This window comes from Leucoraja erinacea, chromosome 35 (assembly GCF_028641065.1).
Source record: "Leucoraja erinacea ecotype New England chromosome 35, Leri_hhj_1, whole genome shotgun sequence".
Classification (NCBI taxonomy): Eukaryota; Metazoa; Chordata; class Chondrichthyes; order Rajiformes; family Rajidae; genus Leucoraja; species Leucoraja erinaceus.
The window spans coordinates 14,805,668-14,818,920 of NC_073411.1; the positions used below are offsets into that span (position 1 = coordinate 14,805,668).

Consider the following 13,253-nt stretch of genomic DNA (forward strand, 5'->3'; position numbering starts at 1 on the left):
AGCCACCATTTAGATAATAGTCTACTTTCCTGTTTTTGCCACCAAAGTGGATAACCTCACATTTATCCACATTATACTGCATTTAAACCGAAGATAGACATAAAAAGCTGAAGTAAGTCAGCGGGTCAGGCAGTATCTGTGGAGAGAATGAATGGGTTCTTCTTTTGTTCGTGTTTAAAATGATGAGCCTTTGGATCCGTTACATCCCAAGTTTTACACCCTGAAGCAAGATTTTGCTGCAACCATCTCGAGTTATTTGCAGCACAAGTGCCTTACATTTGTTTTTCCAAAGACAGCTTTAGATGCATCGATTTTTAGAACAATGTCGGTTTGTAATCTGGCTTCTTCTTCTTCTTCAGTTCTATCGAGGTGAATTGAATCCGAGGTTGCAAAACACAAGGCACCTTGACGAGAGGGGTTGTCTAGCTCCGTTATTTAGTTGAACTGGAGATAATCCCTGAGGGAAATGGTGTTTGTAAGACTTGGCGAGGACACAAAGGCCGGCATCGCGGCCATGACGGACCGGGCCGGGCCGGGCGGAGAAGCTTCTGGAAGCCGCCAGAGCCGAGTGACGGCCGGCCGCGGTAACGCAATGCCGCGCTTTTTCACAGCCCCGCTCCTCGACGGTGACTCCGACAAACTAAAGCAGCTCATTCACAAAATAAAAGATATATATTTTAAAAAGCCGCATGCATTAAAGTCACTATTCTGCCTTTCCCCCACATACACTGTGAAGCAAAGATACGCTACAAGATCTTTGCTGTAAAGTGGATCCTTTTATATAAATACGAAGCATTATTTATTCATTCATCTTTACGTGTCACAGAGCCGCATTTTTAATTTGCAACTTTGGCACATTATATATATATAACGTTTATCCATTATATACACATACAAATATATTTAAATTTATTTGCAGGGATTTCCAGCCGATTTTGTGATAAAAATGTAAGGAAATGTCCACTGTACGCAGATCGGTGACGATGTCCCTGTTTTTTTTGTTTAAATTTAATTTTGAATTGGGATATAGAATAACGGAGGGTTTTAGGCGCGTGAAATGTGCACATTTATGTAATTTTGGTTAAAGAGCAGACGCTGGTTACTGCGGGCCGCTGGGCCCACCCTTGAATCCACCCTCCCCCCTCTCTCCCTCCAGCGGGAATGGGGCGTCACGTCGAGCGCTGGCACCGTTATGCCGCCGTAAGCCCGCCCTCGCGTGGTCTACCGCGTATCATTGGTCAACCTGTCTGTCCATCATCAGCTTCTAGCGATGCGATTGGTTCAGGTGGCCGCCTGTCAAGCCGGGGGGGCGGGACGTGCACCCGGTATATAAGCGGAGCGGGCGGCTGGTCTTTCTCGCGGACTTCACCCGGTCCACAACGTGGTAATTGTTGATCGGTCGCCACCAGAGGAGAAATCTCAATCAAGGAAAACAAAAAAAATACAGATGGGCAATCCTCGGCCTCGCGTCTTCTTCGACATCGGGTTTAATAACCAGCCCGCGGGCCGCGTCGTTTTCGAGGTAATTGTCCCCGGGATGTGGGTGGTTGCGAATGGCCGGATGGCCGCAGGATGTGGGGTGCGGTCATGCGGCATCGGGCCCTCCCTTTACCCCCGTTCTCCGGTGATCTAGGCTGCTGTACCCGCGGTCTGGACATCAATGCTAAGTTTGAATGGTCCAGCGTCAATCGGCCGGCGGGCGGGCGGGAGCGGGACTCATGGCGCCCCATCGGCGACGGATCGAGGCCCGCGGCCGGCCACGTGTCGGGCGGCGTTCCCTGCCGCTCCTTCCCCACGCCCTCGGCTTGTTGCACCGGTCTAACCACTTGCGGGAAAAAAAAATCCCGTTAGAAAAAGAAAACGGGCTTTTTTAAATAAAAGACGGAGCTGGATGGTGATGGCGTTTGGTGATCGGGCGCCCAGGCAGGTGCCCGCCATTTTACAAATGGGTCTGTCTGTGTGCAAATGGCCCGCCGCCACCATGTCCACTCGCCCGAAGGCAGATGCCGCAGCAGCTGTCGAATAAACCAAACCAGCGATAAATGCAACCAAAGATATGATGGAATTTCTCTACCCGCTTTAAAAAAAATAAATTAAAAAATCCGCAGTACTGTTGTTTAACCGACTTTGCAGTTCTTGCAAGGCTGTAAATCTGTGTTGCCTTAATAACTTTTCTTTTATTTCCACCCATTAGCTAAGGAGCGATGTAGTTCCAAAGACTGCAGGTGAGGATGATATTTATATATACATATATTTCTATTTTTCTTTAAAAGTGTCCCTGAAGTATGTCTCCAATTGCTTCACTGCGGACGAATAATCCGTTTGCCGCAACCTATCCGTGCATGACATCTGCATTTTGCTCGCATGGCTAGGAATTGCTTCTCATTGTGATTGCCCTACATAGGCTGTGAGCTGCTGCTGCTGCTGCATTGAGGGGTTGTAGGAAATTGAGTTTTGCGGATTTTTCTATAAATGTGATTATTATTTTAACGACTTGGAGTAAAAATATAAATTAGCTGTTGAAATTGGGACAATATACAATGCCCTCCAAAATGTTTGGGACATGGACCCATCATTTATTTATTTGCCTCTGCACTGCACAATTTGAGATTTGTAATATAAAAATTTAACGTGGTTAGTAGCAATTACAGCAGTGTTTATGTACATACACACAGTTTTCCCTTCAGCATATAAAAGGCATGCTCAATTGGGTTCAGATTGGGTGATTGACTTGGCCACTCGAGAATTGACTTTTTTTAGCTTTGGGGCAATTGCTTTTAAACTATTCTGAATGTAGAGTTTGGGGCAGATTGAATTGATTGAACTAAAGCATGGTAATATGCATTATAGTATTGTCTGAAATTTAAATCTAAAGCTTGAGTCTGGAAGTGGGGTGCATTGTTGGGATGTCATTCAAGGTAGACAAAAGTGCTGGAGAAACTCGAAGGTACACAAAAATGCTGGAGAAACTCGGCGGGTGCAGCAGCATCTATGGAGCGAAGGAAATGGGCAACGTTTCAGGCCGAAACCCTTCTTCAGACTAAAGCTCTAAGATCTTTGCTTCAGACTGATGTGGGGTGGGGGGGGGGGGGGGGGGGGGGGGGGGGGGGGGGCGGAAACGGAAAAGGGGGGGGGGGGGGGAGACGGAAAAAGGAGGAGGAGCCCGAGGGCTGAGGGAGAGCTAGGAAGGGGAGGAGACCGCAAGGGCTACCAGAATTGGGAAAATCAGTCATTCAATTGTGTGTCTTAAATAATAATAATACATTTTATTTATGTGTGCCTTTCAAAAGTCTCAAGGACACCTTACAGAATTTAACAAGAGTAAAAAAACATATAATCGGAATAAAATAAATAATAAAGACATCACCAATACAGAAATTAAAGACAGAATTCGATCCAAAGACAAAAAAAACAAAAACACAATGTGAAGAGAGAGCAGCGGCAGCTAAACTGCGCCAGCGTACACTCTCCCTTCCGTCTTGAGGGTAGAAGCTTGCTCATTCTGTTACTTGTCTATTTAAATAGAAAACTTCCGTGTACTTTGCACCAAGCCAAAGGGTGAAGGGTTTAAGGGATCAGTATTCCACCGAATAATTCCTGATTTTATGTGCCAGGTATGTACAAGCCTTTACTAATTGATAACTTTTTTCTTATACTGAATTCAAGCATATTTCTAATTCCAGTATGCTGGGATCTTTTATTAAAAAATTGCTGTAATGTCATTCATCGCATTTTAAACAGTTGGAGCATGTTTATCAAACATCCAGAGATATTTCATAAACTAAAAGCTGGCCTCTTGGGGAGCAGGTGGTGGCAACTTTGATGACTTGGACTATGGTGGCGTCTGGGTTAATTAATTCCAATGGAATGAATATCTAAAAAATAGGTGTTGCCCTCTTGTGTTTCAGCCCAGCCGTCTTAACATCTACCCTACCATCTTTTCTAGACCATCCAGTATTTCTCATGAGATGATGCTATTGACTCCCAGACCTCTTCTGTATCCATCCATGGCTGCTTCATATGGGGCCAAAAGAGTACATGGCATTACGTCAGTAAATGCAGTTATATCAGGTCTTCCCCATTTTCGTACTACTTATCGTATTAAAGACTGGTATTTTACTGTGCCTTTAATTGCATGGTAACTTTGTTCCCTGTGGCAGCCAAGAGCCTTCTTTAAGGGAAAAAACATTATTCTTGGATAACTGTAAATTGACCAATACTTTTCTGATTTGGTCCTTGACACCACACCTTCACAAAATCTTGTGTGGTTTGTGTATGTACGATGAATGCATCCATGTTGACTTGGCTCTTTCATCTGCGGTCTCCTAACCATCAATTGTGGCTTTATCACTTCCTTAATAAAGCTCTCATTTATTCAACACATTTGGTTTACTGCCATGTAGTTTCCTACTATTTCTAGGGGGGCAACATGTGATTTTGATGCTTTTAATATACTCACAAAGACTGCTATCATTTCTTGCTTGTTTCTCTTGCATCTAAAATGTTCCCATTTGTCAATAACATAGCCTTTTTTCACTTTTATAATGCAATAAGTGACCCCATACCATATGACTAACAATCGCCTGTACCTTATTTGCAAAGTCTGAAGAAAGACCTTGACCCCAAATGTCATCCATTCCTTCTCTCTAGAGATGCCGTCTGTCCTGCTGTTACTCCAGCATTTGCAAATTTGAGATATGGAATAAAATTTTCTCATGGATTCATTGATGGGTTTATTAGCCCTTCTCACTTTTCACCTCCTGTAGCTCTATCTAACAATGAGATCATTGATGGTAAGGTTTTCCTTTTGACAGGGATAATAAGACGATTTGTTGAAGAGTTTAGATTTATTTTGGATGAGTTGGTTCATTGAGTAAGATCTGGTCAGTTCTTTAATTTGACTTTACTTTGCACTGTACATTCATCCTATATCTGCATGTGGATTGTAATCATGTACACTCTTCATTGTGTGGTATTCTGACATGGAAAAAGTACAGGTGACAATAAACTAAACTGGAAAGCAGTTAACTTTGTAGGTCGGCGTTGATTACATTGTATTCCAGTTATCAAATAAGATAGTTTCCAGCAGAGTGATCGTGACGTGGTTTTGAAGGGTTGAATGGTTGAAGTAGACTTCAGAGATATGTTGGCAAATTGAACTGTAGAGTTTGTTTTTGCAGCAAAAAACACTGACCGACCAGATCTCCCAGGCACGAGAGCGTTAATGATGGGCCATGGAGCTGCATTCACTTGGAATTATTCCTTGCTGAAAAATGGTGTATCTTCCTGAAGAGTAGAAGGCAGTGATGGCATGGCTGATGTGTGCTGTTGTATCCAGTGCAATTGTATTGGGGCTACTACTGGTGCTTGTTTCTGAATAGCTCAAATTTCAGAATAGTAAGCAAATATTAATACTTCATGTGGAAATAATGGTTTGTGTGTTCAACTATGTGTGATAACAAGGTTAACGTTTGAGGCTTTGGTTAAGATGCTAGGAATGTTATGGACAAAGCAAGGATTAGTGAAATTAAATAGGATAACAAGTACTTGGGGAATGGGGCATAAAGTTGTGCGTTGAAGCCATTTTGGGAAGTTGAATGTTGTATAGTTGTCAAACTCCGAATATTGGGTGGTTTAGATGAGTTAGGCCAATTTCTGTGGAGTAAGATTCCATAATGAAGGCAGTTTGAATGATTTAGAATCTTTGTGACTGAAACATACAGTGCACGCACAGGCCGTTTGAGTTAACCGCTCCTTTGCAATCAAGATGCTCACCTAAACTAGCCCCATTTGCCTTTGTTTGACCCATGTTTTTGCACTTGGATCTGCCATTTTGATACTGCTGAATCCAGTACCATTTTCTTCCAGATTCTAGCATCCATAGATTCTTGTGTATTCTTCATCTTCTGCACTGTTCAGCTTCATGGGATTTTTTCAATAGCAGAGCGACCAAAACTACAGACCACTCGTGTGGTCTTGCCGATGTCTTGTACAACTGCAATATAACATCCCAGATTCTATACAGAATGCTCTGAGTGAAGGCCAGCGTGTAAAACCCGACTTTGCCATCCTGTCTGCCTGTGGTGGTACTTTCATGGGATTGTGTTCTTATACTCCAAGGTCTCTTCTACAAAACCCCCATGGTCCACACAGGAAAACCCAAGTCTGTTTTATGCTATGACTTATCTTTTCATTTGTTTACTATTATGATTTTTTTTGGGGAGCTATTTCCCTTCTCTGCAATTGCTGCTGTTGATTTGGAATTAAGATTTGCTGTTCAACTCTTCAAGAAGATTGGCACTGGGATTCAGATGAACAAGTAGCTTGAATCTAGTTTAATCTCAACCTTGGTTCATCTAATGTTACATGGTTTAAAATTAGAAAAATTGTTCCTAATGGCATTTTTGAGATTTACAAGTCTGGCTGTCTTGTTTTTTACAGGGTGGAGATTTCACAAAAGGTAACGGCACTGGTGGCAAATCAATCTATGGTAACAAATTTCCAGATGAGAACTTCATACTTAAACATGAGTTTCCAGGTGAGTGGGTAAACTAAATGTTTTGGTTTTCATGTAACAGATTTTTTTGGGTGGGCATCTACTATTGTCACATTGAGTTGCAATTCATTTAAATTTGCATATAAATTGCCTGAATGGGGCTACATTTTCTAATTCTACTTGGAATACAGTTCAGGAGTAAAATAATGGATGTTGTCTTATGATTCCCAAATGGGGAGTTGGTTGAAAATAATGGAGGTGGGATATCCAGTGAATACTAATGTCTAATACCAATACCAGGGATCAACCCAAAGGTTGTCTTATCCTGGGGTACTAAATAATGTTTATTTTATTAGGGTGGGGGTGTGTGAAGAAAATAATGTTTTATGTTGTTCATTCTGACCTATGCATTTTTAAAATATTTGATGTGCTGTTTTTCCCAGGAACATTGTCAATGGCAAATGCTGGGCCCAATACAAATGGATCACAATTTTTTATCTGTACTGCAAAAACTCCCTGGTAAGTTATTTCTGGTGCCATAGAGGGATTTATGTTGTGTATTGACTGAGGTGTGAATTGATTGTCCTTTAGTGGTGTGTGCTCCAGGGTGTACGACGTCCAGTTTTGAAATATCAAACGTAGACATGGATAAGTGCAATCATGGAATTACTTAACTGTTTCACCCCCTGTACTTTAGTCCAGTCCTGTGTCTGTTTGTAAGACTTGTACATGAGCCAGGGCTACATCAGTCCAGCAGTTGCAAATACAACTTGCACTAAACTCTCATTTTACATCTCTCATGCTCATCTAATGGAATTTCTATTTACAATGTGCAAATGGCTATTAAACGGAAGTAAACAATGATAGTTTGCAACAGTGTGCTGTATTTCAGCAGGAATGTTAAAATGGAAAGCTACTGATTATCCTGGGGCATAAATCCACTTCTGTTAGTTCTTGTGAAAATAAACATTTGGCTGACATCGTGTTAACTCTTTATGGGGCTAATGCTTTAAATCCCTTTACTTGTAGATGTTTTTTCCTTTTGAATTTTAATTCTGTCTTATTTACATCAGTCTTGCCTCCAGGTGAATTTCAGATCATGACCACTCTTTAGCTAATGTGAGATTTTTAAATATGTGTCTTGTTATATCAACAGAATATTAATCCACCTTTTGTATTTTTCAGGTTGGATGGAAAGCATGTTGTGTTTGGGAACGTCGTAGAAGGCATGGATGTTGTGAAAATAATGGAATCAAAGGGATCTCAGAGTGGAAAGACGAATGTTGTTGTTAGTATTATGGACTGTGGTGAGGCATAACGGAACCATTCCTAATAGCTGTTCAAGGAAAGTCTCTCTATCCAATGGTACTGTCATAAAGATGACAGAATTCAAATTGTCAAGTTAATTATGTGATTTGTACATTTCCAAACAACCTGAGGCTTTTGACCAGGTTGGTCTAACCCATCAATTTAGTGATCTGTAGTAGTGCTTGGCTTCATTTAACTTTCTGGTGTATAATGGAACTATTCATTAATTTTAGCCTCGTACTAAAACACTTCATTCAAATAAAAGTATACACTTGCTCACCAAACTTGCTTTTAATTGTTTAAATTGATTCTAACATTATATGAGAGAGAAAACGGGGAATTACAGACCAGTTAGTCTAACATCGGTGGTGGGGGAAATTCTGGAGTCGGTTATTAAAGATGGGATAGCAGCACATTTGGAAAGTGGTGAATTCATTGGACAAAGTCAGCATGGATTTATGAAAGGTAAATCATGTCTGACGAATCTTATAGAATTTTTCGAGGATGTAACTGGTAAAGTGGATAAGTGAGAACCAGTGGATGTGTTGTATGTGGACTTTCAGAAGACTTTCGACAAGGTCCCACATAAGAGATTAGTATACAAACTTAAAGCACACGGTATTGGGGGTTCAGTATTGATGTGGAATGAGAACTGGCTGGCAGACAGGAAGCAAAGAGTAGGAGTAAACGGGTCCTTGTCAGAATGGCAGGCAGTGACCACAAGGCTCAGTGCTGGGACCCCAGCTATTTACAATATATATTAATGATCTGGATGAGAGAATTGAATGCAACATCTCCAAGTTTGCGTATGACACGAAGCTGGGGGGCAGTGTTAGCTGCTAGGAGGCTGCAAGGTGACTTGGATAGGTTGGGTGAGTGGACAAATGCATGGCAGATGCAGTATAATGTGGATCAATGTGAGGTTATCCACTTTGATGGCAAAAACAGGAAAGTAGACTATTATCTGAATGGTGGCCAATTAGGAAAAGGGGAGATGCAACGAGACCTGGGTGTCATGGTACACCAGTCATTGAAAGTAGGAATACAGGTGCAGCAGGCAGTGAAGAAAGCAAATGGTATGTTCGCATTCATAGCAAAAGGATTTGAGTATAAGAGCAGGGATGTTCTACTGCAGTTGTACAGGGTCTTGGTGAGACCACACCTGGAGTATTGCGTACAGTTTTGGTCTCCCAATCTGAGGAAAGACATTCTTGCCATAGAGGGAGTACAGAGAAGGTTCACCAGACTGATTCCTGGGATGGCAGGACTTTCATATGAAGAAAGACTGGATAGACTCGGCTTGTACATGCTAGAATTCAGAAGATTGAGGGGGGGGGGTCTTGTAGAAACTTACAAAATTCTTAAGGGGTTGGACAGGCTAGATGCAGGAAGATTATTCCCGATGTTGGGGAAGTCCAGAACTAGGGGTCACAGTTTAAGGATAAGAGGGAAGTCTTTTAGGACCGAGATGAGAAAATCATTTTTTACACAGTGGTGAATCTGTGGAATTCTCTGCCCACAGAAGGTAGTTGAGGCCAGTTCATTGGCTATATTTAAGAGTGAGTTAGATGTGGCCCTTGTGGCTAAAGGGATCAGGGGGTATGGAGAGAAGGCAGGGATGGGATACTGAGTTGGATGATCAGCCATGATCATATTGAATGGCGCTGCAGGCTCGAAGGGCCGAATGTCCTACTGCTGCACCTATTTTCTATGTTTCTATATACTCTTGTACCAAGACACTGAAAAGCTGTGTGTGCTTTCTAGTTAAATCATACCATGAATACAATTGTGTGAGTAAAAGGGTGGAACAATTGTGATGGATTATAGTAGGTCATCTTCTGGGACAGCAGGTGGCACAGCAGTAGAGTTGCCTCCTTGCAGTGCCAGAAACCCAGTTTAGATCCAAGCTACAGGTGTTGTTTGCACAGAGTTTGACATGGGTTCTCCAGGTGATCCGATTTCCTCCTACACTCAACAACTACATTTTGTACATTAATTGGCTTTTGTAAATTGTTCCTAGTGTAGGATATTGCCAGTGTACATGGTGATTGTTGGTTAGCAATCTCAAGTCTAAAATAAATCTTGCAACTTTCAAGCTTCTGAAAATACCAAGTCTGGCACTGGATTGATATAGGGGTCAATGTTGGTTTCTTTCACAAACGCCACTGGCCACCCATCAGCTGTGTTCTATGTGGCTGTCAAACTGTCCAACCAAAGCTGCGGTTAAGACCCCACAGGTCTTCCTCGACAAAGCTACACAAGATGTAAAAAAACAACTTTTGCTTTCTCTGCCTCCTTTTAATACACTCGCCTCCAGTTCAGACGGAACAAATCATTAAAAGATCAAATGCAACATATAATTAGGAAGGCAAATTTATTGTCCAAAATGTCCTGGATTTGGGGATGGTTTCATTGGATTGGAAATGTGTCTGGATCTATTATACAGCTATTTGCCTAGTACTGCTTCCCTGGTGACTAACTGCCCAAATTCCTGATTTGGAACTATTTCTGCAATGTTCATTATATAAGCAAAGACAGTCAAAATAACATTTAATTCTTCAAGTCACCTAGTACAATGCACACTTTGGTTCTTTTTTTTATACATGTATAGGAAAAACTAGCTGATTTTATATTTCTGGTTTGTTTCATCTCATCTACTATTTGCATTACGTTCTGTGTTCATAGTCTGTGCAATCTTCTGACTAACTAACCATCCTCTTTATTTTTGATTTAATCTTACATATTTTCATTTAACAATGAAATGCTACTACCATCTTACACCACCGCCTCAGGCAGTGATTTTGGATAGTTCTCCCGCTTTCAATTTACACTCTGTTCATCTGTTTTGTTTCTGTGTACATTCTGCCAGAGCATTCTTTCAGCCTCATCTACAAAATGATTCCTGGATATGTATCCTACATCCCATCCTTTCAAAGTCCATGATTTCCCATATTAATAGCTTTTTCTCCAGTGATATACCACATCTTTGCAACATGACATTGTTATTTAAAATTGCCAAATTCACATTTCCCCAGTACTGGTCCCAATGCCCAGCCCATCAGCCTACATCAGTCTTTGATTTATGTATTAATATTTCTAATCTTATTTGTCTATATCAATTTACATGTAGCCTAGAAATTAATGGGAGATTATACTTAATTTGGTCCCATCTTCTAATACTAACTGTAGAACCTCTTTGTCCTGTCTCTGTGGTTGGTACTTGGTTTCAACGATGAGTGAAGCCTCCCCCTTCTGCTGTAAGTTCCTTTCCCACTTAATGCAGATATTCAGAACCATAAAAGGTGCACCATCTGTGATGAACCGAAGAAGTGAAGGGTCTGAAGATGAGGTGTAATCCAAAACATCTGTCCTTTTCTCCAAGTTAAAGATGGTATCATATTGAGGGACAAGGGAAATATCAAGGAGAAATAGAGAAATGGCAAAGATTCTAAATATTGGCTGGAAATATTAAAAACAATGATAATTGAAAATCGAGGATTGTATGGAGAAAGGAACATGAGGCAACATGGCATGGAAGTGGTACTGGTAGATGAAATGTAATCCTGAAACGGGCAGAGTGCTTAATTGTCACATGTATCAACAATGAAATTCTTATGGGGCTGCAATAAAATGCATAATATATGATAATCAAAAATACAATGAATTAATAACTAATACTAGATAACTGATAATGCAAAAACAAAAGTCCATAGAAGATCATAGGTGCTGAGATTAACATTTCGTGCTCAAGAGCCTGATGGCTAACGAGAAGAAGCAGTTCTTAACTTGGTGGTCAGTTTTCAGGCCTTGCCAATGGTAGCTACGAAAGGAGAGCATAGCCAGGATAGTGCAGTGGGTCTTTCATGATAATTGCTTTCTTTTTGAGGCAGCATCTATAGCTCCCTTTATTGGTGGGAAGTCACTTACCTGTGATGATCAGGCAGTGCCTACCACTCTAGGTACAAAGTGTGGTAGGGCTCCAGGGAGTGTTGAGGAATGGCAGGAAATTCAATGTTCAAATGCTAAGATGCCTGAAGGTGGCAGCACAGTTAGATAAGGTGATGAAAATGGCATTACTATGGTAAGAGATTCAGAGGGGATATGAGGAAGTGTTTTAATTCATAGGGTGGTTGGAATCTGGAACATGGGTCCTATTATTGCACAGGAAAGTACATGAGGTGAGTGGTTGGCCCGGATGAAAGTTCGGACCAGGGACTCGTGATAAGAACTGATCCGAATACTAAAAAGGAATGCAAAGATGTGTCTGATGGTGAAATTACACTCAATGGTGAGAATTACAAAGGGTGAAGCATAGATTGAGAGATATATGGTATTGGTGTATTTATTATCACGTGTAACAAGATGCAGTGCCAAACCTGTTATTTGAATTATAAGGGAGCAAAATGCTAAAGGAGATCCTTCTTCCCTGTGGCTATCAAACTGCAACTCCTGCCCCTTCTGTCGTGGGGTAAACTGACACCCCTACCTCTCCCCAATCCTGGACTACTCGTCACTTTAATTTAATGTATCTTGTGTTTTATGACTGCTGGCTGACCAATTTTCCTCCTGGGATAAATAAAAGTTCTATCGCGTGGGGGGACGTTTGTGTTGAACTTCATAATGTGTTGTGTCCATTTTTTAATTTTTTTTAAACCTTTTTCTATGGTTTGGATGGAAACTTATTATTTATTTTATGTAAAGCACTTGGTGTCATGTGCGAGTTGACTTAAAACGTGCTATATAAATAAAACTCACTTAGTTACTTACTTACACAAGGGGAAAAAACATAGAAAATAGGTTCAGGAGTAGGCAATTCGGCCCTTCGAGCCTGCACCATTCGCCATTCAATATGATCATGGCTGATCATCCAACTCAGTATCCTATACCTGCCTACACAAAAATGCTGGAGAAACTCAGCGGGTGCAGCAGCATCTACGGAGCGAAGGAAATAGGCGACGTTTTGGGTCGAAACCCTTCTTCAGACCGATGGGGGGTGGAGGGGAGAAGCCTCTCTCCCTACCCCCTGATCCCTTTAGCCACAAGGGCCACATCTAACTCCGTCTTAAATATAGCCAATGAACTGTGTGTGGCCTCAACTACCTTCTGTGGCAGAGAATTCCAGAGATTCGCCACTCTCTTTTGTGTGTGAAAATAAATGTTTTCCTCATCTCGGTCCTAAAAGATGTCCCCTTTATCCTTAAATTGTGTGTGTGTGGCCCCTTGTTCTGGACTTCCCCAACATTGGGACCCAAGTGCAGGACCCTGAATTCCTCTGTTTAAGAGGGAACTGCAGACGCTGGAGAATCCAGCATCTCCTGTTCTGTATACTCTACTGCGTTATCTCTTCAAGATATGCCCACCTTGAAGAAGTTCTCTTCTAAGAAGGGTTTCGGCCCGAAACGTTGCCTATTTCCTTCGCTCCATAGATGCTGCTGCACCCGCTGAGTTT

At 41.5% G+C, this 13,253-nt stretch overlaps 1 protein-coding gene across 1 annotated transcript; it reads left to right on the top strand.

Moving 5' to 3' along the window:
• Positions 1-1,355: 1,355 nt before the first annotated feature.
• LOC129713413 (peptidyl-prolyl cis-trans isomerase-like) lies at positions 1,356-8,088 on the top strand. The gene is made up of 6 exons (XM_055662454.1): positions 1,356-1,522; positions 2,195-2,225; positions 3,526-3,614; positions 6,442-6,538; positions 6,940-7,015; positions 7,682-8,088. Exons 1-6 carry the CDS (start codon positions 1,448-1,450, stop codon positions 7,812-7,814), a joined length of 501 nt encoding a protein of 166 aa, XP_055518429.1. The 5' UTR covers positions 1,356-1,447; the 3' UTR covers positions 7,815-8,088.
• The last annotated feature ends 5,165 nt before the right edge of the window (positions 8,089-13,253 follow it).

Excerpts from the sequence above, each read along its gene's own strand:
- LOC129713413 (XM_055662454.1), top strand. The coding sequence starts at position 1,448 with ATGGGCAATCCTCGGCCTCGCGTCTTCTTCGACATCGGGTTTAATAAC. Across the intron at positions 3,615-6,441 it reads TTCCTGATTTTATGTGCCAG|GGTGGAGATTTCACAAAAGG; the intron begins GTATGTACAAGC and ends TGTTTTTTACAG. Across the intron at positions 6,539-6,939 it reads ACTTAAACATGAGTTTCCAG|GAACATTGTCAATGGCAAAT; the intron begins GTGAGTGGGTAA and ends TGTTTTTCCCAG.